Raw genomic sequence first — 27,081 nt, 5'->3', positions numbered from 1 at the left:
AGTTTGTTTGGCAATGTCTCTTACAGTAGTAGTACAGCAGATAATTATTTGTGCAGCGCAATATCGTCACTTTGTTGTCACATTTAGAACTTTCTGCTGTATAGAGCGAGAGAAATGGTAAGTCCCACCCTGTGTAAAGTTTCAGATGAATGTCTCAGAGGGTAGAGTCAAAATCAAGGCCCCCAGTGAGAATTGAACTCACGACCCCTGGTTTACAAGACCAGTGCTCTAACCACTGAGCTATGGAGCCATACACCTCTGTAAGAAGAATTGGAACGCTATAAAGAACACACCCATCAGAGAGTAAAAAAAGAGACACACCTAAGTAACCAAACATGCAGGTTACCCAGTCTGGCTCCTGCAGTAAAAGCAGATTCCTTGTCATCCTTTGTTATACATTTAATGACAAACTCTCCCAGGTCTATGTGACCCTCAGGCAGGACAGTAATTCCCTCTTCCGACAACATCCGGTGAAATTGGAGAGCGCCAAATTCAAATGTCAACATCACAATATTAAACATTCATGAACATACAAGTGTCTTATATCATTTAAAAGCTTAACGTCTTGTTAATCCAACTGCGTTGTCAGATTTCCAAAAGGCTTTACGGCAAAAGCATACCATGTGATTATCTGAGGACAGCTCCCCACATCCAAATATTTTTTTCAACCAATACAGGCTTTACAAAATCGCAAATAGCGATTAAATAAATCACTTACCTTTGAAGATCTTCCTCTGCTTGCAATCGCAAGGGTCCCAGCTACGCAACGAATGTTTGATTTGTTCGATAAAGTCCTTCTTTATGTCCAAAAAAGTCAATTGAGTTGGCGCTATTGATTTCAGTAATCCACTCCTTCAACATGCATACAAAGGAATCCAAAATGCTACCGGTAAACTTGGTCCAAACAAGTCAAACAATGTTTCTCTTCAATCCACAGGTACCCGCAGGTATGTAAATAAACGATAATATTTCAGACGGAAAGAACGGTGTTCAATGAGAAAGGAAAATAACAAAGAGCACGCCCTCATTCACGCGCACCAAAAGCCTACTTTCCTGTTGAGCTCCCTTGTAAAAAACGACTATTACTTGTTCGTTTTTCAAGAAACAAGCCTGAAACTCTGTATAAAGACTGTTGACATCTAGTGGAATACATAGGTACTGCAATCTGGGAGGAATTTTTATATGTAGGCCCATAGACTTGCATTGGAAAGGCCTGTTACTTCCAAAAACAAAGGATTTCTGGGTGGATTTTCCTCTGGGTTTTCGCCTGCCATATCAATTCTGTTATACTCACAGGCTTCTACTTCTAGCTTATATTATATTTTTTGTTTTATTTTACGTCCCACCCTTCAGTTACCCTCAACCACTCCCACCAATCTCTGAAAACCATCCCATTTACTTTTTGTTAGCTGCATGTATGACATAACTCCACCAGTTGTATTTATGATATCCTTCAACAATTATTATACAATTTGTAAAAAAAAAAAAATCCCCAAATAATATTTTTTTGCATCAATTAGTTGATTTGTCTTTAGCTGTAATATTTGTTGGAATAGGCCTATTTCTTCATTCTTTTCTGGTGGATTAAACTGAAATTGCAACCAGCGTTCTGTGGCTTGTTTAAAAACAGTGATATTTTATTAAAGTAATGTCAATAAATCATGGCTAATAAGCATTAATGGGCAGTCACTACCATCATGGGACTTGTATTAATTGTTTTATTCTGTGTTATTACAACATTCAACCCATATAATGCATAGTGCATTTCATGTTTGAAAAAATAATCGAAATCATAATCGAAAAACGTGATGTATTAATAATCGAACTGGATCCGAACCGACATCAAAAATCAGTAATTGCTCAGTGCTAGTGGACAGTATAGTTTTTAGTAGCAAGTAGGAATTACATCTCTGGTTAAATAGCGTTTTTCATCAGTATTGTTTCAGATCAAAAATGTTTGGGCGAGTTATTATTGTTAATTAAGAACAAATACAGACTATCATCATAAAGCAGTCAACACTTCAAGAAGTGTTAAAATGCAGTGGTCAGACAACCACTTCAGTGAGTCGCCTGAAGATGGCGGTCAAACCCCACACATGATTCTGCTAGGCGCCTGTTGGGGGAGCGTCTGGTGTTGGAATAGTTAACGTGTGGCCGTCTTGGCTTTAGTGACTTTCTTTCTTTAAAAAAAAAAAAAAAAGAACCGACCGAGCAGCAAGAGGGGTGGGATGCAGAACTGAACAGAACATACTGAAGGGGAAAATAGAGGGAACGCTAATGCTACAAAATATGGAGTCTTGCCCGATGTACATGTGTGTGTTTTACAATACATTGATGTAGCCAGCCAATATTTTATATTTATTTGAACTATTTTTTTGTGTGACATCTGCAATGATGAGGGTCGGGGTTTTGAGCAGGACCGCAGCGATAGTTCTCTGTCTTTTGGGATGCAATGTGTGGGAAGCGGTAACCAAAACCCTGCAAGATGACAACGCTCTAAACGGTAGGTAGCTGATACAAATGGTTCACTTTATTCAAAGTACTTGTGAGATGTTATGCCCAATATGTTCGTCTTGCTAGCTAGCTGCTTGTATAGCTAGCGATAACTTGGCGTTGATGGCTTATTATGTGCTAACTTTAGATATTTATCTGGCAACGTTAGTTAGCTTTTCAATTGGCTAGTTATATAACGTTAACGTTAATTTGGCAGGCTTTTTCAGCCACGAAACTGTATACAGACGTTATCTCTCTGTGGTTGTTCATGTTTCATTTAGCCAAGGTATTATATAATTTGAATGGTTTGAAGTGCTTCTGTCTCACAACGTGTCCTCAACTGAAACAAAAACACCTCACCATCTTACCTAGCTAGACCTAGCTGATATTGCATGTTGTTGGCAAGAGGCAAGCTAACGTTAGCTAGTTAGCTACTGTAGCTAACGTTAGTTGATGCTAAGTTCTTCTGCAGCCTCTCAATTGTAATGGATCATTTTGGTGCAAGCCTTAGCTAAAACATGTTTTACTTGTCCTTATTCAGATGAGGTGGAAACGTAATTTGAGCATGTTTTTTTGATGAAATGTATCATTGTGTAATGCATTGTTTTCAGACCAGCAGTATTCCACGAGAGAGATAACGTTCATGCATTTTGTGTATGAATTTGACCACGTATGCAGTAGATTCCTCCAGACATGATTATAAGCTAGATGCTGCAGATGTGAGTGGGAGGAAGAATCTCACACACACCACCATCTCTCATAAATGAGTGAAAGGCAGTATATGACAGGTGGCTTTTGCTTCACTGCCTCTTCCTTCACAGCCTCCTGCTGAGATGGAGCTGAATTGGGGGCAGTGCTGGAAATGGTTTAGGCTGGGCCCAGCGAACCTATTTGTATCATTCTGTGGTTTTATTCATTGTTACAGACATGAGTAAAATGGCAACACACACACACACTTTAAAGCGTAGTTAGAATCGCTGCAGATGTATTTCATTCATCCACTCCAAAGCTTCGCTTTTTTAAAGAGAAGAGCGCTTCCAAGACTAGCTGCATCTGTTTCTCTCATTTACTCACTCACTTATTCTTACACACACACTACTTTGCTTGGAGAACTGTGCAGCTATGTGTTGTTGCTTCAGTTTTCATTCTAATTTTGTTTGTTAATCATATTGCTGTGACTGAATGTGTGCGCGTAGTTGTGTGAGGCCCTAACAAACAGTAATTTATTAGACTATTTTGTGTGCCCTGTCTCTGTGTAACTAAATATTAATCGTCCCCAACTATCACGTGATGTCAACACATGACGTAGGTGCCTATTAAGTTCCGTAGCGAAAATGATTGATGCCTTCTGATCGTCTCAACTCAGTATTTTGATTGACCCCCACACTCCTCTATCTCTCTCTCTCTCTCTCGACCCAGTCTAACCTTCAGACCCTCCCTGGGGCTCTTGTTGATACTGAGGGCTTCTCCTCTCCTCACGCATAGCTAGCTATATATATGGAGGCAGACAGACGACACATAGCTAGCTATATATATGGAGGCAGACAGACGACACATAGCTAGCTATATATATGGAGGCAGACAGACACATAATTATAGATCGAACTCTCATTACTGCAACCCATAATACACTACAACTGGGAACAGACTCACTGCAGCCAGGGCTAGAGGACAGGGTGCCAGAAAGACCAAATCATGTTGAAGAGTCTGTTTGTTTGTGTGTGTGCCTATGCATATGACACACTGCAATGCAGCACTGCTTATCCTTGGGACTTGTGCACAGAAACTACTTTAACAGTGCTTTATACACACATGCACTTGCACAACATCCGTATTGGTTGAGGGATTGCTGCAACAGTTTTCCACCAGATCTATAATTTTGTAATACACATGTGTTTCTGTCAGAACGAAATCAATGACCTAATTATTGGATTAAGAGGGACTGAATAAGATCTGTGATTTTTGTTTAAGAAAGCACTAGGCAAAACACTGAATAAAGTACAGTGTCTGTTCTATACCTTCAAATTACATTTTTTTAAATCTTATTTTTCTGTCACAAAATAGATATTATAGCCTAGCTATCATCGTAACAGTAGCTACATTATTTGGAAATTCTGTACATATTTCATAGGTTTTTTTATATTATTTATTTTTATTTTATTTTTTTAAGGGGTGGATCAGCTTAATATTGCGGAAAGATTGTTGCTTCCATCAATGTAATTGTCTGCATCATTTCCAATCCCCCATCCAATCCCCCATATACTTTTGGGGGGTAAATATATATATATTTACCCCCCAAAAGTATATGGGGGATTGGAAATGATGCAGACAATTACAGTATGTATGTATGTACGTATGTATGTATGTACGTACGTACGTTAGCTAGTGTATATATGTATATATATATATATATACCTTTTTATTCCCACAAACCCTACCACCCTTCCCCCAATTGGAGTAAACTAATAAACACTTAGGCTTCTACCTTCAGTTTACACATCTTATACACATTTTACAGACATTTTACAGACACAATATATTTTACAATAGTTATATTTTGTTTATTTTTAGTCCTTCCTCTATTTCTGATGTACATATTTCATTGTTTTGTATGTATTTTATTTTACAAAATGTGTATTTTTCAAAAGCTAAATGTGTGCAGATTAAGTATTGATATCATGAATTGGATTCCTGCCTGTAACTTCATGAAAATCACTGTTGTCAACAAACTAGCTAATGCTAGCTAGCAGAGAAGTTGAAGGCGCGGAGATGCCCTGATGACATCGAGCTGCCTGCCCTTGGACATGCTGACATGACCACCACCTCCGACCAGCACCTCTGCTGACCATCTAGCAGAGCTTCTAAATCCTCTCATGCCCGCGGCGGCTCATCTGCGGGAGGCTTGAGGAAGCACTCCAACTTGATCAAGCTGATCTAGCTACTTTTGTAGCCTAAATTTATTTTTACATTACATTTTGTTGTTTATTTTGCGTGTGTAAAATATTACTGTCCTCAGATGTTTACTTCGTAGATTTTGTGTATTACAAATGGTTTTGTTGGAAAAAAGCTATATATCCATTGTTTAGCTGGATTACCATTTTTGTATCCTGTATGTTTAACATATGAATTCAAAACATGAATTAGCCTCATGCTGTAGTGTTTGGTTAGAGTTAGGCCTAATCCCAAATGGCAAAATGGTGTGTGTGTTGATGTCACAAATGTATCATTTGTACAATTCTTTATTAAATGTCCAATGCAGCCATTTTTTATCTCTATCTTACTGTGATTGTTTTCCATTATAATGGTAAAAAATTAACAAAAATAGCTTTTTAGCGAAGAGCAATTTCTTAAGCAATAATTGAGCTAGGACTGTCTGGGAGTGGTCTAAGTGGGGAAGGAGAAACTGAAAACTAGCTGTTAATAACTTTTATTATTGGTCTATTAAGTAATGTATCGCCTGGTGATGTTACCAGGCAGGCCAAAACTCCATTCCACCAAAACAGGCTGACGTTTTTTTTTTTTTTTTTCCAAACAGCTCTTACACTAAAATGGCACTATCATATTTTTCACAATTTCACAATATTATTCCAACTTTTATAGTTTGGAAACGTAATACAAAACACAAGAAAAGGTTTTGACTGCAGTGGGTCTGATTTAAAAAAATAAAAAAAAATAATTAAAAGATATATATATATATATATATATATATATATATATATATATATACTGCTCAAAAAAAATAAAGGGAACACTTAAACAACACAATGTAACTCCAAGTCAATCACACGTCTGTGAAATCAAACTGTCCACTTAGGAAGCAACACTGATTGACAATAAATTTCACATGCTGATGTGCAAATGGAATAGACAACTGGTGGAAATTATAGGCAATTAGCAAGACACCCCCAATAAAGGAGTGGTTCTGCAGGTGGGGACCACAGACCACTTCTCAGTTCCTATGCTTCCTGGCTGACGTTTTGGTCACTTTTGAATGCTGGCGGTGCTTTCACTCTAGTGGTAGCATGAGACGGAGTCTACAACCCACACAAGTGGCTCAGGTAGTGCAGCTCATCCAGGATGGCACATCAATGCGAGCTGTGGCAAGAAGGTTTGCTGTGTCTGTCAGCGTAGTGTCCAGAGCATGGAGGCGCTACCAGGAGACAGGCCAGTACATCAGGAGACGTGGAGGAGGCCGTAGGAGGGCAACAACCCAGCAGCAGGACCGATACCTCCGCCTTTGTGCAAGGAGGAGCAGGAGAAGCACTGCCAGAGCCCTGCAAAATGACCTCCAGCAGGCCACAAATGTGCATGTGTCTGCTCAAACGGTCAGAAACAGACTCCATGAGGGTGGTATGAGGGCCCGACGTCCACAGGTGGGGGTTGTGCTTACAGCCCAACACCGTGCAGGACGTTTGGCATTTGCCAGAGAACACCAATATTGGCAAATTCGCCACTGGCGCCCTGTGCTCTTCACAGATGAAAGCAGGTTCACACTGAGCACGTGACAGACGTGATAGAGTCTGGAGACGCCGTGGAGAACGTTCTGCTGCCTGCAACATCCTCCAGCATGACCGGTTTGGCGGTGGGTCAGTCATGGTGTGGGGTGGCATTTCTTTGGGGGGCCGCACAGCCCTCCATGTGCTCGCCAGAGGTAGCCTGACTGCCATTAGGTACTGAGATGAGATCCTCAGACCCCTTGTGAGACCATATGCTGGTGCGGTTGGCCCTGGGTTCCTCCTAATGCAAGACAATGCTAGACCTCATGTGGCTGGAGTGTGTCAGCAGTTCCTGCAAGAGGAAGGCATTGATGCTATGGACTGGCCCGCCCGTTCCCCAGACCTGAATCCAATTGAGCACATCTGGGACATCATGTCTCGCTCCATCCACCAACGCCACGTTGCACCACAGACTGTCCAGGAGTTGGCGGATGCTTTAGTCCAGGTCTGGGAGCCACCTCATCAGGAGCATGCCCAGGCGTTGTAGGGAGGTCATACAGGCACGTGGAGGCCACACACACTACTGAGCCTCATTTTGACTTGTTTTAAGGACATTACATCAAAGTTGGATCAGCCTGTAGTATGGTTTTCCACTTTAATTTTGAGTGTGACTCCAAATCCAGACCTCCATGGGTTGATAAATTGGATTTCCATTGATTATTTTTGTGTGATTTTGTTGTCAGCACATTCAACTATGTAAAGAAAAAAGTATTTAATAAGATAATTTCTTTCATTCAGATCTAGGATGTGTTGTTTAAGTGTTCCCTTTATTTTTTTGAGCAGTATATTTGTCACAGACTGTGTAAAACCTTGCAGTGCTACTTTTTTCTCAGTGATTGAGGTGGATATATCTCGTTTTAAAACAAAATGTGATCGTTTCATTTCAGAGACACAAACAATTTAGTGATAAGTTTCAAAGAAACATGTCTGTCATTTAACAAGTCACGATTAGATGGGGGGGGGGGGAACACACCAATCTCTTTCAGAAGTTCTTTAAACAAAAATAAATATAATTTACCAACATTTCTGAAAATGGATAAATAGTATTTTGGAATGAAACGCTTCAAATATACCTTCAAGTCAATTTACATTGTTTGTGTCACTGAAAGTGAAGGTTTCACATAAACCCACACAGTACCTGAGTATGTTTTCTGCAGTTCGTCCACTATGTCTGTGAGTTTCTCCACCCTAACCCAGATTGGGTCGCCATGCCCCAGAGAGACAGAACAACACCAGCACCCCTCATTCTGAAACAAGACCTCTTCGAAAACAAAGTAGTCTATCATGCTCGTTCCCCACTTCTTTATACAAACAAAACCAGGAAGTGATGAAGGAAATGGAGAGTGTATGATAAATAGACCTAATAAGAGCAGAAACGGAGAGAGATGGGGAATCCCCAAAATATTAATGAGATGACTCAAAGGATTTATTTTCGTAGAACACAGAACACTGTAGTTTCCTAGTGTGCCAAGGAGGAGTTTGAAAGGTTGTGATGGTACCAAAGAAAGCCCCCCTCTCTACTATCCTTCAGAGTTGAGGGGATTATTCTCTCTATACTGTAATCTCTGCCTACTCATTTACTGTACTGGAATACTGATCAGGATATTTTAAAGAGAGAATTTGGTAGGTTATGTTAAAGATGTTGTGGTGGATTATCCCTATCCTATTACATTTTTGTGTGTTTGCGTTGAGCGGGGGGAGACAAAAAATCAACAGCAGGGGTTGAACCGGTACACACACCAGGAGTTAACAGTATCTAGGACCAGATCTGACAGTTTAATAACCACTAACCATGGATACCATAAGCACAACCAGTCAACCTTTGATAGGAGTAGCCCTCCATCAGAGCCGCTAGTAGCCAGACAGAGGATGCTACTGTCCTCCTGCCATTATTATGGCTCAGTGATGATGTCAACTCCCTCTACCTCACAGCAGGGTCTGATCAATAACATCTACACACACTCACACAAACATAATGATACACACTGGCTCTACCTCTCACACCCATACTGTCTGTCTCACACGCGCCCTGCTGCTCTGGCTGCTGTTGCTAGGGCTAATTGGTGGTAGATCTCAGCATCAGGTCAGGAAAAACTCCCTTTGATGCCTTTATCCTCCATATGGCACACAGACAGACAGGCCGACCGAGTGCCAGTTACTGAGAGAACGACTGGTTTAACAGGCTTGCTGAAACACAACATTTCTCTTCCTACATGCGTGTGTGTGTTTTTACGATGCACTTCTTTCAGAGGGCTGTAGCCTGTTTAAGGATGATGTCACCAGAGATTTATAGGATCAGAATGGGGAGGTGTGTGTGTGTGCACGCCCCAGTCTCCCAGGGGAGCTCTTCAGAGTGAGCACAGCTGGTACCCCTAAAGAAGGACGGAACACTGGGACAGGAAGTGATGCACCATTTAAATACCTCCCTCTCCCTGACCTCTGTGTTGGGGGAACGCGCATATTTTCACTACCCTTAAAAGACCCACTACAGTGAAACTTAAAATGTTTGTTGCAACTAGTTTGGTAAGTGATATTTTTGGGCGACCTAGATAGAGAATCTGTAGTAGTCCGTCTCCTGTAGTCTGTATCTGTCTTACCCTCTGTGTGTCACTGTGTCTGTTACCTGAATAATCATCCAGCCTGGGGAGATGGGAGTGGAGGGAGAGCATGCTCTGGGATTGGGGGACGGGGTAAGAGTGGGTGTGTTTATGTAAGGGTAAAGGATGTGTATGTACGGTAGGGGGGAGGGGCACACCCTTTCAGCCTTAGTTAAGGGCCAGTGATCAGACACCACTCCCCTTATCACAGAGACAAGCGTCTGCCACAAGAGGACATGTAGATGAGAGAGGGGGTGTGTGTGAGGGAGGGTTTGTGAGAGGGTGTGTGAGTATGTTTGTGAGAGGGGGTGTGTTTGTGAGACAGGGTGTGTTTGAGAGAGGGGGTGTGTGTGAGTGAGACAGGGTTTGTGAAAGGGGGTGTGTGTGAGTGAGACAGAGTTTGTTACAGGGGGTGTGTGTGAGACAGGGTTTGTGACAGGGTGTGTGTGTGTGAGACAGGGTTTGTGAGAGGGTGTGCTTGTGTTGGTGCGTGTGCACATTAGAGGTCGACCGATTTAATCGGAATGGCCGATTTAATTAGGGCCGATTTCAAGTTTTCATAACAATCGGAAATCGGTATTTTTGGACGCCGATTTTATTATAATTTTTTTTTTTTAACTTTATTTAACTAGGCAAGTCAGTTAAGAACACATTCTTATTTTCAATGATGGCCTAGGAACGGTGGGTTAACTGCCTTGTTCAGGGGCAGAACGACAGATTTTTACCTTGTCAGCTCGGGGATTCAAACTTGCAACCTTACGGTTAACTAGTCCAACGCTCTAACCACCTGCTTTACATTGCACTCCACGAGGAGCCTGCCTGTTACGCTAATGCAGTAAGAAGCCAAGGTAAGTTGCTAGCTAGCATTAAACTTATCTTATAAAAAACAATCAATCAATCATAATCACTAGTTAACTACACATGGTTGATGATATTACTAGTTTATCTATCCTGTCCTGCGTTGCATATAATCGCATAGGTACACGTTGCTCCAACCATAAACATCAATGCCTTTCTTAAAATCAATACACAAGTATATATTTTTAAACCTGCATATTTAGTTAATATTGCCTGCTAACATTAATTTCTTTTAACTAGGGAAAATGTGTCACTTCTCTTGCAAACAGAGTCAGGGTATATGCAGCAGTTTGGGCCGCCTGGCTCTTTGCGAACTGTGAAGACTATTTCTTCCTAACAAAGACAGCCGACTTCGCCAAACGGGGGATGATTTAACAAAAGCGCATTTGCAAAAAAAGCACAATCGTTGCACGACTGTACCTAACCATAAACATCAATGCCTTTCTTAAAATCAATACACAGAAGTATATATTTTTAAACCTGCATATTTAGCTAAAAGAAATCCAGGTTAGCAGGCAATAGTAACCAGGTGAAATTGTGTAATTTTGCATTCATTGCACGCAGAGTCAGGGTATATGAAACAGTTTGGGCCGCCTGGCTCGTTGCGAACTAATTTGCCAGAATTTTACGTAAATATGACATAACATTGAAGGTTGTGCAATGTAACAGGAATATTTAGACTTAGGGATGCCACCCGTTAGATAAAATACGGAACGGTTCTGTATTTCACTGACAGGAAAAAACGTTTTGTTTTCGAGATGATAGTTTCCGGATTCTACCATTTTAATGATCAAAGGCTCGTATTTCTGTGTGTTATTATGTTATAATTAAGTCTGTGATTTGATAGAGCAGTCTGACTGAGCGATGGTAGGCACCAGCAGGCTCGTAAGCGTTCATTCAAATAGCACTTTCGTGCGTTTGCCAGCAGCCCTTCGCAATGCATTGTGCTGTTTATGACTTCAAGCCTGTCAACTCCCAAGATTAGGCTGGTGTAACCGATGTGAAATGGCTAGCTAGTTAGCGGGTGCGCGCTAATAGCGTTTCAAACGTCACTCGCTCTGAGACTTGGAGTAGTTGTTTCCCTTGCTCTGCATGGGTAACGCTGCTTCGAGGGTGGCTGTTGTCGATGTGTTCCTGGTTCGAGCCCAGGTAGGAGCGAGGAGAGGGACGGAAGCTATACTGTTACACTGGCAATACTAAAGTGCCTATAAGAACATCCAATAGTCAAAGGTATATGAAATACAAATCGTATAGAGAGAAATAGTCCTATAATTCCTATAATAACTATAACCTAAAACATCTTACCTGGGAATATTGAAGACTCATGTTAAAAGGAACCACCAGCTTTCATATGTTCTCATGTTCTGAGCAAGGAACTTAAACGTTAGCTTTTTTACATGGCACATATTGCACTTTTACTTTCTTCTCCAACACTTTGTTTTTGCATTATTTAAACCAAATTGAACATGTTTCATTATTTATTTGAGGCTAAATTGATTTTATTGATGTATTATATTAAGTTAAAAATAAGTGTTCATTCAGTATTGTTGTAATTGTCATTATTACAAATAAAAAAATAAAAAAAATTGTCCGATTAATCGGTATCGGCTTTTTTTGGTCCTCCAATAATCAATATCGGTATCGGCGTTGAAAAATCATAATCGGTCAACCTCTAGTGCACATATACGACACAGGAGTAAGTAGATAGTGTAATAGCAGAGAGATGAGGAAGGTGTGTGTCTTGAGTTGAAATGAATTGTTCCTCTGTAGGTGACTGTACTAGACTGAGCTCCTACTTATTTCACTGATGAAGTATGGCTAAAGTATCCTTGTTAGCTGTTAGCACACATTACTGTTGTTTACATAACCTGCCAGACCAGACATTTGTTTAGTGTTGGTACCAAGTCACTGTTAAGCTGTTAGCCAAGCTCCTTTATGAAACAAGCTGAAATGTGCTTGTGTGTGTGTGCGCATACTCTGTTTTTAAAGGTCTAGCTCTCTTTTTCTGGTTGTCCTCTCTCTCTGTCTCACTCACACCGTTTGACTCATGCACAGTGCCTTTCGCCACAGTGGTAAAGGTTAGCGTTCTGGCCTGGGTAAAGGTGAGTGTTACCTTGCCAAGGTTAACTCACGTTCACTGAAACTAAAATGTTCTAAATACTTGGATTTCTCTTGTGAAACTTGGGATTTCACCATCTGTCTCCCATTCCAGAATACCCCTGTCTGTGTATGTGCGGTGCGTGCAGCTACCACTTTGTGTAGCGGTTGGCAATGATGCTAATGAAAACAGTCTTCTGGTAGATGGAAAGGCTCCCAAAAAACTTCTCAATGAAATGTTAACTACAAAGTAGCCTATGCTTCCGTGACAGAATGATATCAGGATTATCTAAAACTCCAGTGTTCATTTAGTACATTGTAATTATTTCGCTACTATGGCCTATTTATTGCCTTACCTCCTTACTCCATTTGCACACACTGTATATAGATTTTTCTATTGTGTTATTGACTGTACTTTTGTTTATCCTATGTATAACTCTGTGTTGTTGTTTTTGTCACACTGCTTTGCTTTATCTTGACCAGGTCGCAGTTGTAAATGAGAACTTGTTCTCAACTGGCCTACCTGGTTAAATAAAGTTGGAATTATTATATATATTTTTTAATTCAACAGATTTTATAGGGCCCTAACAAAGGTCTAGCCTAGATAAGCTTGGCCAGTGTGGGTGTTCCACTTGAGAGACTGGGTTGATGCTCTGTCCCAGTTTAGCTTTGGCACTGCATGAACTAGGTGTGTGTGTGTGTGTGTGTGTGTGTGTGTGTGTGTGTGTGTGTGTGTGTGTGTGTGTGTGTGTGTGTGTGTGTGTGTGTGTGTGTGTGTGTGTGTGTGTGTGTGTGTGTGTGTGTGTGTGTGTGTGTGTGTGTGTGTGTGTGTGTGGCCAGCTTTACAATGCTCTGCTATCCAACGGAGTTAATGGTTTAATGGAAGTATGTTATTGAACAGTTTCCAGGAAAGTGTATGACAGTAATAAAGGAGATGTGTGCTCAGAGATTTCCTTCCTCAGGCATCAAGAAACAGCGAAAGGGCCCATTGTTTTGACAGAGCCTCGCTATTGTCTGGTAACCAGGAAATATGCTTTTGGCTGTTAACTGCCAATGTCAAATGTGACTGAGTCAGAAAGCTTATCCTGACTCCTGTATGGACTACTGTGTGTATATATACAGTTGAAGTTGGAAGTTTACATACACCTTAGCCAAATACATTTAAACTCAGTTTTTCACAATTCCTGACATTTAATCCTAGTCAAAATACCCTGATTTAGGTCAGTTAGGATCACGACTTTATCTTAAGAATGTGAAATGTCAGAATAATAATAGAGAATTATTTATTTCAGCTTTTAATTCTTTCATCACATTTCCAGTGGGTCAGAAGTTTACATACACTCAATTAGTGTTTGGTAGCATTGCCTTTAAATTGTTTAACTTTGGTCAAATGTTTCAAGTAGCCTTCCACAAGCTTCCCACAATAAGTTGGGTGAATTTTGGCCCATTCCTCCTAACAGAGCTGGTGTAACTGAGTCAGGTTTGTAGGCCTCCTTGCTCGCACACGCTTTTTCAGTTCTGCCCACAAATTTTCTACAGGATTGAGGTCAGGGCTTTGTGATGGCCACTCCAATACCTTGACTTTGTTGTCCTTAAGCCATTTTGCCAAACTTTGGAAGTATGCTTGGGGTCGTTGTCCATTTGGAAGACCCATTTGCGACCAAGCTTTAACTTCCTGACTGATGTCTTGAGATGTTGCTTCAATATATCCACAGAATGGTCTTACCTCATGATGCCATCTATTTTGTGAAGTGCACCAGTCCCTCCTGCAACAAAGCACCCCCACAACATGATGCTGCCACCCTCGTGCTTCACGGTTGGGTTGGTGTTCTTCGGCTTGCAAACCTCCACCTTTTTCCTCCAAACATAATGATGGTCATTATGGCCAAACAGTTCTATTTTTGTTTTATCAGACCAGAGGACATTTCTCCAAAAAGTACGATCTTTGTCCCCATGTGCAGTTGCAAACCATAGTCTGGCTTGTTTATGGCGGTTTTGGAGCAGTGGCTTCTTCCTTGCTGAGATGCCTTTCAGGTTATGTCGATATAGGACTCGTTTTACTGTGGATATAGATACTTTTGTACCTGTTTCCTCCAGCATCTTCACAGGGTCCATTACTGTTGTTCTGGGATTTATTTGCACTTTTCGCACCATAGTACATTTCGCACCAAAGTAGTAAAGATATCTCTAGGAGACCGAACGCATCTCCTTCCTGAGCAGTATGACGGCTGCGTGGTCCCATGGTGTTTATACTTGCGTACTATTGTTTGGACAGATGAACGTAGTACCTTCAGGCGTTTGGAAACTGCTCCCAAGGATGAACCAGACTTGTGGTCTACATTTTTTTTAAATTAGGTCTTGGCTGATTTCTTTTGATTTTCCAATGATGTCAAGCAAAGAGCCACTGAGTTTGAAGGTAGGCCTTAAAATACATCCACAGGTACACCTCCAGTTGACTCAAATTATGTCAATTAGCCTATCAGAAGCTTATAAAGCCATGACATCATTTTCTGGAATTTTCCAAGCTGTTTAAAGGCACAGTCAACTTAGTGTATGTAAACTTCTGACCCACTGGAATTGTGATACAGTGAATTATAAGTGAAATAATCTGTCTGTAATCAATTGTTGGAAACATGACTTGTGTCATGCACAAAGTTGCTGTCCTAACCGATATGCCAAAACTATAGTTTGTTAACAAGAAATTTATGGAGTGGTTGAAAAACGAGTTTTAATGACTCCAACCTAAGTGTATGTAAACTTCCGACTTCAACTGTATATGCCTAGGCTATATCATAGGCTCTGTTCTAGGATTCATTTTCTGTTGGACTGGACATTGATACGCTTCATTCGGCTAAGTTGGTTCATTTTCAGATAAAATGGGACTCATTAGAGATTGAAGGCCAACTAATTACAGACAATTAGAGTGACGAGTCTGTGTGGTGCATGCTTACCAGTGGTGGAAAAAGTCCCCAATAGTCATACTTGAGTAAAAGTAAAGATACTTTCATAGAAGATGACTCAAGTAAATGTGAAAGTCACCCAGTAAAATACTACTTGAGTAAAAGTATTTGGTTTTAAATACACTTAAGTATCAAAAGTAAAAATATAAATCCTTTAAAATTCCTTATATTAAGCGAACCAGACGGCACAATTTTCTTCTTTTTTAAATTTAAGGGTTTGCCAGGGGCACAGTACAACACACAGACATAATTTACAAATGAAGAATTTGTGTTTAGTGAGTCTGCCAGATCAGAGGCAGTAGGGATGACGACAAAGTATGGTCTCTTGATAAGTGTGTGAATTGGACCATTTTCATGTCCTGCTAAGCATTCAAAATGTAATGAGTACTTTTGGGTGTCAGTCAAAATGTGTGGAGTAAAAGGTATGTTATTTTCTTTGGGAATGTAGTGAAGTAAAAGTTACACCAAAGAAGTAGTACTTTCAAGTATTTAAAAAAAAAACTTATCTTACTTTACATCACCGACACTTACTTAGCCGTGTGTGTAACTCTCACACTCTCTCTGTGTAGAGGTGACTCTGAAGGTTCACCTGAGTGATGCCAGCACCCACCAGCCCCTGGGCGGAGCAACCATCGAGCTCTTCGCCAACCACACCCCTGTAACCACAGAGACCTCTGCTGCTGACGGCAATGCCTACCTGCGTTTTCCCTACCGCCTTGGAACCCTGCTGGTTGTCACAGCGTCCAGACAGGGCTACGTGCCAAATTCCGCCCCCTGGAGACCCACCAGACTGCCCGGTAGGTCAAAGTAGTAAATTCTACTGTGTGTGTGTGTGTGTGTGTGTGTGTGTGTGTGTGTGTGTGTGTGTGTGTGTGTGTGTGTGTGTGTGTGTGTGTGTGTGTGTGTGTGTGTGTGTGTGTGTGTGTGTGTGTGTGTGTGTGTGTGTGTGTGTGTTGTGAACAATCTGAAAATGTTATGTGAGGATAATGAGGGTGCCCCATTACAGCTTTATTATAATAAGTGACCACCCCCATTATCCTCACATAACACTTTCAGATTGTTCACACACACAGGCTTATCAGCACTGGACAATTTAGGAGTGACAGAGAGAGGAAAGGAGGAGTGACAGAGAGGGGAAAGGAGGAGTGACAGAGAGAGGAAAGGAGGAGTGACAGAGAGAGGAAAGGAGGAGTGACAGGGAGTCAATGACAGGGAGTCAATGCTGAGTCAATGCTATTTAGACAGGGAGTCAATTTTGACACCAGTGTCTCTCAATTTAGACAGGGAGTCAATGCTAAGACCAAGGTCTCTTTATTTAGATAGGGAGTCAATGCTGAGACCAAGGTCTCTATTTAGACAGGGAGTCAATGCTGAGACCAAGGTCTCTTTATTTAGACAGGGAGTCAATGCTGAGACCAAGGTCTCTTTATTTAGACAGGGAGTCAATGCTGAGACCAAGGTCTCTTTATTTAGACAGGGAGTCAATGCTGAGACCAAGGTCTCTTTATTTAGACAGGGAGTCAATGCTGAGACCAAGGTCTCTTTATTTAGACAGGGAGTCAATGCTGAGACCAAGGTCTCTTTATTTAGACAGGGAGTCAATGCTGAGACCAGCGTCTCTTTATTTAGACAGGGTGTCAATGCTGAGACCAAGGTCTCTTTATTTAGACAGGGAGTCAATGTCTCTCTTCCAGGTGAGCCCTGGATAGCACCACAATGCACATCAAAATACAATAAACACATTAAACTACACATTCATATACACATTATTATACACAACAATACACGAAAAGCAAAACACAATGATAATAAACAGACACATTCTTCTGTAAAAAGGTCCCCTAACTGCCGTCTGACATGACCTAGAGGCACCAATTCCTCCCATTTTAAAGTGTATTGTAGATCATTCCACACGTAAGGTGCAAGGATATTAAAGATACACTTCTCCTTAATGCAACCGCTGTGTCAGATTTCAAAAAAGCTTTACCGAAAAAGCACACCATGCAATAATCTGAGTACGGCGCTCAGACACAAAAACATGCCATACAATATATCCGCCATGTTGGAGTCAACAATAGTCAGAAATAGCATTATAAATATTCACTTACCTTTGATGATCTTCATCAGAATGCACTCCCAGGAATCCCAGTTCCACAATAAATGTTTGTTTTGTTCGATAAAGTCCATCCTTTATGTCCAAATACCTCCTTTTTGTTCGCACCTTCAGTTCACAAATCCAAATTCACGACGCGCAGGTCAGACGAAAATTCAAAAAATTCCATTACAGTTCGTAGAAACATGTCAAACGATGTATAGAATCAATCTTTAGGATGTTTTTATCATAAATCTGCAATAACGTTTCAACCGGAGAAATCCTTTGTCTTCAGAAATGCAATGGAACTGAGCTACCTCTCACGTGAGCGCGCATGGCTGAGGCTCATGCCCTGCTGGCAGTCCTCTCACTCAATGAGCTCTTATTCTCCCCCACTTCACAGTAGAAGCCTCAAACAAGGTTCTAAAGACTGTTGACATCTAGTAGAAGCCTTAGGAAGTGCAAAATGACCCCACAGACACTGTAGTTTGGATAGGCAATCACTTGAAAAACTACAAACCACTTCCTGTTTGGATTTTCTTCTCAGGTTTTTGCCTGCCAAATGAGTTATGTTATACTCACAGACATCATTCAAACAGTTTTAGAAACTTCATTGTGTTTTCTATCCAAATCTACTTATAATATGCATATCTTAGTTTCTAGGAGTGAGTAGCAGGCAGTTTACTCTGGGCACGTCAGTCATCCAATCTACTCAATACTGCCACTATCCATAAGAAGTTAAAGGCTGATTTACCTAACACTCTAGACACCAAAGGAGTCTCCAGAGTTAACCAACCTTGTGAACAGGTTTAAGAACTTGTCATTTTAAGTCTTAATAGTGATGTTAGCTAAGGTAAGTCGGGGCTTTGTATTTAAAAAGACTGTAGTGATCTACAGAGAACCTTTTGGTGAAGAATACAGTGTTGAGTAATTAAACTGTCTCCTGTGATAAAATGAAGGGCGCTATGAAAAACACCATCCAAGGCTTTAATAGTAGAGGCAGATCACAGAGAATGGAAAAGGGAAAGCTAGAGATTTAAACTAGTCAAGTAAGATCTTCAAACAAATGTTTTTCTACAAACCACAATGCTAGAAAATAAAGAAACCACTAGGTCTAGAATATGTCATGAAGTTGAGAGGAAAACCAAAATTCAATAGTTTACCTTTTATTAGTGAGAATAAAAATGAGCCACAGGTGGGTTATTGTGATGAATAAATTAGTGACTGTGGTGGGTCCCATGTGGCTCAGTTGGTAGAGCATGGTGCTTGCAACGCCAAGCGTCTGCTGAAATGTAAAAATGACTGAAATGTGTGTGTATTCCAGTGTTTTCCTCTCTCAGTCTGGAGATGCTACCAGAGAGAGCTGCCACTCTGATGGTGTATGAAGACCTGATACACATTAACTCTGGATCCCAAGGTGAGAGAGAGTGTACTTAGACACTGTCCCTGGCCCAGTGACCTCACACACATTAATAATGAAAGATGTCCACCCCTTTAAAACATCTCTAATGAAAGACCCGCGCGCACACACACACACACACACACACACACACACACACACACACACACACACACACACACACACACACACACACACACACACACACACACACACACACACACACACAGAGGCAGCATGTGTCCTCTGTTCCTCTGTCAATCAGTCAGGAGCAATTACATTAGATAAGATTAAATTAGATGTGATCTTATAACATGTATCTTTGTCTGCCATGTGTCTGATCAGTGTGCTTGTTTTGCTATGCGTGTGTGTGTTCGTCTTCAATAACCACACTCATTTAGAGTGTCCCATACCATCTGCTCTTCTCCAGCTCTGCCATCCTCTCCGAGGGAGGTTCTGCTGCTGCTACTCCTTTAAATCTTGCTGACTGAGTTGTGTGTGTCTGTCCTCCAGGAGGGCAGGATAATCATGCTATGTTCTGGTGCATACAGTGGCCCCCCTCCACACACAGCGTGTTATATCATGGTATTTTGCTTCCAGGGGAGCGATAAACCTTGTCATGTGGCAGGAGGAGAGAGAATGAAAAGAGAAGGGGGAAGAGAGGGGGTGGGGAGAAGGGGGGAAAAGAGGGGGTGGGGAGAATGGGGAAGAGAGGGGATGAGGGAAAGGTGGAAGAGAGGGAAAGGTGGAAGAGAGGGAAAGGGGGAAGAGAGGGGATGGGGAAGACAGGGGATGAGGTAAAGGGGGAAGAGGGGATGAGGGAAAGGGGGAGAGGCGGGGAAAGACGGGGATGGGGAGGGGATGGGGAGAACGGGGGAAGAGAGGGGAAGAGGGAATGGGGCGAGAAGGGAAGAGAGAGGGGGGAAGAGGGGATAGGGAGAAGCGGGGGAAAAGAGAAGGGATGGGGAGAAGGCGGGGATGGAGAGAAGGGGAAAGAGAGGGGATGGCGAGAAGGGGGAAGAGAGGGGTAAGGGTGCAATGTCCATTATAGAGGGAAGAAAAGATAGGGAACTCTTAGGAGGGGATGAGGATTGGCTTTTTGGATTGGCACAGGACCCCCCCCCCCCCCCCTAGAACTAACTCCTCTCCATTTTGTTACTCCAGTCCTGTTGATGTGATTATATCCCAGACCACCTCTAACACTGGACGTTCAGATCAATACCAGACCTCATCTAATACTGGACGTTCAGATCAATACCAGACCTCCTCTAATACTGGACGTTCAGATCAATACCAGACCTCCTCTAATACTGGACGTTCAGATCAATACCAGACCTCCTCTAATACTGGACGTTCAGATCAATACCAGACCTCCTCTAATACTGGACGTTCAGATCAATACCAGACCTCCTCTAATACTGGACGTTCAGATCAATACCAGACCTCCTTTAATACTGGACGTTCAGATCAATACCAGACCTCTAATACTGGACTTTCAGATCAATACCAGACCTCCTCTAATACTGGATGTTCAGATCAATACCAGACCTCCTCTAATACTGGACGTTCAGATCAATACCAGACCTCCTCTAATACTGGACGTTCAGATCAATACCAGACCTCCTCTAATACTGGATGTTCAGATCAATACCAGATCAGGTGTACTGGAGGCAGAGGATACACAGAGCTAGAGAAAACACACAGGCACGGCTGCAGCGGTGTCTCATTGCCCAGGAATGTACACTCACCACAGTGGAAACACTATGACATCATCGCAAAGCCCCACTATACAAACTTCTCTTTAACACACACAGTCTTCTTTAACTAACCTTGTGGGGACACAATTGATTCCCATTCTAAATCCTAATTTCCTTAACCCCTAACCATACCCCAACACCATCTCCTAACCCACAACCCCTTACCCCAATACTAACAATAATTCTAACCTTAATCTAAACCCCCTAGAAATAGTATGTTTCGTTGGTCTCATTTTTGTTTTTGTTTACTCTTCTTGTAGTTAAACATGTCTGCGAGCGCGCACACACACAGTCTTGTTTAACTAACCTTGTCGGGACACACAATTGATTCCCATTCAAAATCCTATTTTCCCTAACCTTACAACAAAACCTAAACCTAACCCACAACCACTTACCCCAATTCTAACACTGACACTAATTCTATCCTTACCCTAAACCCCCTAGAAATATTTTTGTTGTTGTTGGTCGATTAAACATGTCCACACACACAGCTATGTCTTACTATACTTGTGAGGACTTTTTGGGGACCAACAACTGAGTTCCATTCAAAATCCTATTTTCTCTAACCCCTAATCTTAACTCCTAAACCTAACCCCTAGTTCTAGCCCTAAACCTAATCCCTAAGCCTAAAATAGCCTTTTTACAAGTGAGGACCGGCAAAATGTTGGTTTACTATTTTCTTGAGGACTTCTGGTACTCACAAGCAATGTTCCCTCAAAGCTGCGCGCAGTAGCCCTGAGACCACGCACCTCCCGCGGGACTGCCTCACAGAAGAAATATCAGCCCACGGAGACAAGAACGAGATTGAACTTCACTCAACTTTCTAGAGCAGTGGTCACCAGCCGGTCGATCAAGATGGATCTCCAAGGCATCCCTCGTCAATGTCTAAACATTTCTGTAAAAAAACCAACGATAAAGCCCTGCATTTCTATAATTTTTTGGTCTTCGGTTATTGGTGGTAGCTGCACCCGATTCAGCTGCCCTGCACGCTGGGCAGGCCAACTGTTGCCATTTTGAAACATTTCATGTGTCTGAAGGTACAAACTCTTCCTTCCCGGAGAGCAAATCAAGTGCACTATAGGCCTACCGCTGGCCAATGGGATGGCTCAGATGACCGTGTCTGCAGTACAAGAAAGCTACAGCAAAGATTTCAGAACATTGAAAACCATGACTAGAGAGAGACTGTCAACGAATACAGCAAAGAGCTGCTGTTTTTATGAGTAACTTCATGTTTAAGTTCTTACTCAGCACTGTCAACACTTTGTATTCAACACTTTTATAAGCCATAAAATGCCCTTTTCTCATATTTCCAATCAGCTCTGCAACAAGCAGTGCAGCAGTAATGAATGAGTAGGACATCGTATCCATAGGCTTGCGTTATTATTAGCGGCTTGGTCTTTTTTAATATCAAGGAATATTTCACTTTCTCTGGTCATAGGAGTAACAACATGAATTAGTGCATGAGGCAGAAATAATGCGGTGCGACTTGAGTTTCGCCAACAGCTGGAAGAAGGTGTCACTTTTTGGTCAGTGTCAGTGGAGGAAAGGGAGAGCAGAGGGATGTTGAGAGGTGGACCCTCAGTCTGCTGCTCTCTCCCTCTGCTGAGACTGACCATCAGCCCAGTAAAATAAAAATAAAAAGCAAATTATTTAAATGTATGCTCACTCAGCTGTGCCTCACAAGTAATACAACAACAGATCTATTACCGGTGTGATCATATAGCCTACCTCAAATGTTTTAATATAAAAAAAAATTAAATGTCCCGAACAACAATGCATTGGCAGGGAAATTCAAGCAAAGCCAGTATGTGGTGATAATGTATTGGGCCTGTAGCTTACTGCACAAACCTCATTGCTACAGTACTGTTTTTAATTGGTTAATGTTTCCTAGAAAAAAAGTTTAGCCTATTTTTTATTTTTTTTATTTTTTTTGAGCAGTAGATCTTGGCTTGCATTTTGACTCAGAAAGGGATCTTGACTCAGAAAAGGTTGGTGGCTACTGTTCTAGAGTTTTCCTTGTTAACTTCTATGGGCTAAGTGGGACACAGCCAGTGAAATATCAGGGCGGCAAATTCAAAAACAACAAAATGTCATAATTCAACTTTCTCAAACATACAACTATTTTACACCTTTTTAAAGATACACTTCTCCTTGATGAAACTACATTGTCCGATTTTCAAAAAGGCTTTACAGCGAAAGCAAAACATTAGATTATGTTAGGAGAGTACATAGACAAAAATAATCACACAGGCATTGTCCAAGCAAGGACATGTGTCAATAAAACCCAAAACACAGCTAAATGAAGCACTAACCTTTGATGATCTTCATCAGATGACACTCCTAGGACATTATTTTACACAATACATGTATGTTATGTTCGATAAAGTTCATATTTATATCCAAAAACAGCATTTTACATTGGCGCGTGATGTTCAGAAAATGTATTCCCACCAAAACGTCCGGTGAATGTGCACATCAATTTACAAAAATACTCATCATAAACGTTGACAAAATATATAACAACTATTTAAAGAATTATAGATAAACTACCCCTGGATGCAGCCGCTGTGTCAGATTTTAAAATAGCTTTACGGAGAAAGCACATTTATCAATATTCTGAGTACATAGCTCAGCCATCACGGTGAGCTATTCAGACACCCGCCAAGTTCGGGGCAACCTAAACTCAGAATTAGTATTAGAAATATTCTCTTACCTTTGCTGATCTTCGTCAGAATGCACTCCCAGGACTGCTACTTCCACAAGAAATGTTGTTTTTGTTCGAAATAATCCATATTTATGTACAAATACCTCCGTTTTGTTTGTGCGTACAGATCACTTATCCAAAGGCATAACGCGCGAGCACGGAACGAGAGACGAAAAGTCAAAATGTTCCATTACCGTACTTAGAAGCATGTCAAACGCTGTTTAAAATCAATCTTTATGGTATTTTTAACGTAAAATTGCGATAATATTCCAACCGGACAATAGCGTATTCATTCAAGAAGAAAAAGAAGGAACGGCGTGCTCGCGTGACCGCGCATATCCAATCCCTTTGTTGCCAGGCAGACCACTCAGTAACTGAGCTCCTATACTCTGCCCAGTGACAGGAGAAGGCTCAAACCACTTTCTGAAGGCTTTAGACAGCCATTGGAAGCCTTAGGAAGTGCAACGTCACCCCACAGACACTGTAGCTTCGATAGAGAATCAAAAGAAGAACTACAATTCTCAGACTTTCCACTTCCTGCTTAGATTTTTCTCAGGTTTTTGCCTGCCATATGAGTTCTGTTATACTCACAGACACCATTCAAACCGTTTTAGAAACTTCAGAGTGTTTTCTATCCAAATCTACTAATAATATGCATATTCTAGTTTCTGGGCCAGAGTAGTAACCTGTTTAAATTGGGTACGTTTTTCATCCGGCCATGAAAATACTGCCCCCTAGCCCAGACAGGTTAACACTATCACAGTTTCCCTTTACTGTGGCAATTTTGATCGAATCAAGGCAATATTTGCCACTTTCAATGCAACATACTGATACAAAATTTGGTTGTAGGCAGAAGAAATCGGAGTAGGATTCTATTGCATTGACATGCACGACTCAGCCCGTAATCTACACAGACTGGTGCAGCATAACCAATCAGAGCTGCAGTAGGCCTATATGCAAATAGACCATTGCCATATATGGATCTGTGCCATTTACTTTGAATTGGACTGTGTTTACAGCATGAGCGGTTGTGAGTAGATGCGCTTGTTTTGAGATCAAAGCGAGAGCTGCATGTAGCCACGTGTGCACATTTTGTTCATATCCTTTGCTAGTTCCATTCTTTTACTTTGAGATTTGTGTGTATTGTGAATTGTTAGATACTACTGAACTATTGGAGTTAGGAACACAAGCATTTCGCTACACCTGCAATAACATCTGCTAAACATGTGTATGTGACCAATAAAATTGAATTTGATTTTAGTCAGTGAGATATTAGTCCAGTTATAGTTTGTTTGTAGTCGCCTAAACATACCTCGGCCTAAACATCAGTGCCACAGGTAACTTCCACAAAGCTGTGAACGATCTGAGAAACAAGAAGGGCTTTCTATGCCATCAAAAGGAACATACAATTCGACATACCAATTAGGATCTGGCTAAAAATACTTGAATCAGTTATAGAATCCAAAAATTCACAAAATGGGACAAACACCAAATTGAGAGACTGCATGCAGAATTCTGTAAAAATATCCTCAGTGTACAACGTAAAACACCAAATAATGCATGCAGAGCAGAATTAGGCCAATACCCGCTAATTATTAAGATCCAAAAAAGAGCCGTTAAATTCTACAACCACCTAAAAGCAAGCGATTCCCAAACCTTCCATAACAAAGCCATCACCTACAGAGCGATGAACCTGGAGAAGAGTCCCCTAAGCAAGCTGGTCCTGGGGCTCTGTTCACAAACACAAACAGAGCCCCAGGACAGCAACACAATTAGACACAACCAAATCATGAGAAAACAAAAAGATAATTACTTGACACATTGGAAAGATTTAACAAAAAAACTGAGCAAACTAGAATGCTATTTGGTTCTAAACAGAAAGTACACAGTGGCAGAATACCTGACTACTGTGACTGACCCAAACTTAAGCAAAGCTTTGACTATGTACAGACGCAGTGAGCATAGCCTTGCTATTGAGAAAGGCTGCTGTAGGCAGACCTGGCTCTGAAGAGAAGACCTGCTATGTGCACACTGCCCACAAAATGAGGTGGCAACTGAGCTGCACTTCCTAACCTCCTGCCAAATGCATGACCATATTAGAGACACATATTTCCCTCAGATTACACAGACCTACAAAAAATGTGAAAACAAACCCAATTTTGGTAAACTTCCATATCTATTGTGTGAAATACCACAGTGTGCAATCACAGCAGCAAGATGTGTGACCTGTTGCCACAAGAAAAGGGCAACCAGTGAAGAACAAACACCATTGTAAATACAACCCATATTTATTTATTTTCCCTTTTGTACTTTAACTATTTGCACATAATGAACTTTTGTGAGTGTAATGTTTACTGTTCATTTTTGTATTGTATTATTTTACTTTTGTTTATCTATTCCACTTGCTTTTGCAATGTGAACATATTTCTCATGTCAATAAAGCCCTTAGAGAGAGGCAGTGAGAGACAGAGAAAGAAAGCGGGAGGCAGTGAGAGAGAAAGAGGGAGAGAGAGAGAGGAAGGGTGGCAGAGGGAGATGGAAGGAACAGATTGAGTAAAAGAGAAAAACCATTAGAAAGTTGAGATTTAATATTTAAGTAAAAACAGAGTGATAAGAGAGTGAGAGGAGAGAAGGCCAACATTCATATGGCGTTCATCACACATCTTCCAGACATTCATTTGACAAGCTGCGTTAAAAAGGGTTACAGGGGAGATGGACACTAAGGAACAGTGGATCTAAGTGTGTGAGTGGTTCCTGACCCCCCCTCTTTCCTCCCCAGGATCGAGGGGTCAGTCCTGGGTTCAGTTCCAGCATCGAGCCCTGAGCCTTCCTCCCAACTCGTCCTACAGCAATCTCACTGCACTGCTGACTGTGGCCAACAACCCCAGCCACATCCAGCACTTCCCCTACCTACAGGGCTTGGGGGGCAACGGAACAGGTACCTCCACTGGGACAGACTGGGACCAGACTTAGGTGGAATACACTCTTGGTACCATTCCATTGGTGCCGTTGTATCCGGCAAACTAAATCAATTATTTGAAAGTATTTGACATATGGATGCGGGGTGAAGGAAGGAGGAGGATGAAGGGTGGGTGGGTGGGTGGGAGGGATGGAGGAGATGAGGGGTGGGTGGGGGATGAGGGGTGGGTGGGATAGAAGACATGAGAGGCTGGTGGGGAGTGTGGTGAAGGGATGGATGAGAGGTAAGTGTGTGGGTGGAGATGTGGGGTGAAGGGACAGATGGGTGGGTGGGCAGGTGGGATCAAGGGAGGGATCAGGGGTGGGTGGGGTGAAGGTTGGGTGAAGGTAGGGGTGGGTGAGGTGACGGTAGGGGTGAGGGGGGTGTGGTGAAGGCAGGGGTGATGTAGGGGTGTGGTGGAGGGAAGGATGAGGAGTGGGTGAGGTGATATAGGGGTGAAGGTAGGGGTGGGTGTGGTGAAGTGAGGGGTGGATGTGAATAAGGTAGGGTTAAGGAGATGAGGGGTGAAGGTAGGGGTGAGGTACAGTTCTATGTAAGAGGCTCCATCAAAGATACACTACCCAGAAGAGCCCCCTTCAACACAATATAACCCCTGTGTGTGTCCATTTTACATTTCTGTCATTTAGCAGACACTCTCCTCTCCCCTTC

General features: G+C 41.7%; 1 protein-coding gene and 1 non-coding gene across 3 annotated transcripts in view; one reads left to right on the top strand and one right to left on the bottom strand.

Annotated features, from left to right (window-relative positions):
- Positions 1–176: 176 nt before the first annotated feature.
- Positions 177–250, bottom strand: trnat-ugu (transfer RNA threonine (anticodon UGU)). Its single transcript has one exon. It is a non-coding gene; the product is annotated as a tRNA-Thr (tRNA).
- A 1,929-nt stretch (positions 251–2,179) lies between these two features.
- Positions 2,180–27,081, top strand: part of LOC123743181 (protein FAM171A1) — a 58,996-nt gene continuing 34,094 nt past the window's right edge. Inside the window, exons 1-4 of one of the 2 annotated variants that reach the window (XM_045718995.2) lie at positions 2,180–2,503; positions 16,071–16,298; positions 18,918–19,010; positions 26,233–26,391. In XM_045718995.2, the coding sequence (XP_045574951.2) occupies positions 2,392–2,503; positions 16,071–16,298; positions 18,918–19,010; positions 26,233–26,391 (592 nt within the window). In that variant the 5' untranslated portion in view covers positions 2,180–2,391. The remainder of the gene's footprint in view (positions 2,504–16,070; positions 16,299–18,917; positions 19,011–26,232; positions 26,392–27,081) is intronic. The other variant, XM_045718996.2, reaches the window with a different exon arrangement.

The sequence above is a fragment of the Salmo salar genome, chromosome 05 (assembly GCF_965601325.2).
Source record: "Salmo salar chromosome 05, fSalSal1, whole genome shotgun sequence".
In the NCBI taxonomy this organism is placed as follows: domain Eukaryota; kingdom Metazoa; phylum Chordata; class Actinopteri; order Salmoniformes; family Salmonidae; genus Salmo; species Salmo salar.
Note: the sequence above shows the minus strand (reverse complement) of the source record. Positions and strands in the feature narration are given on the sequence as shown.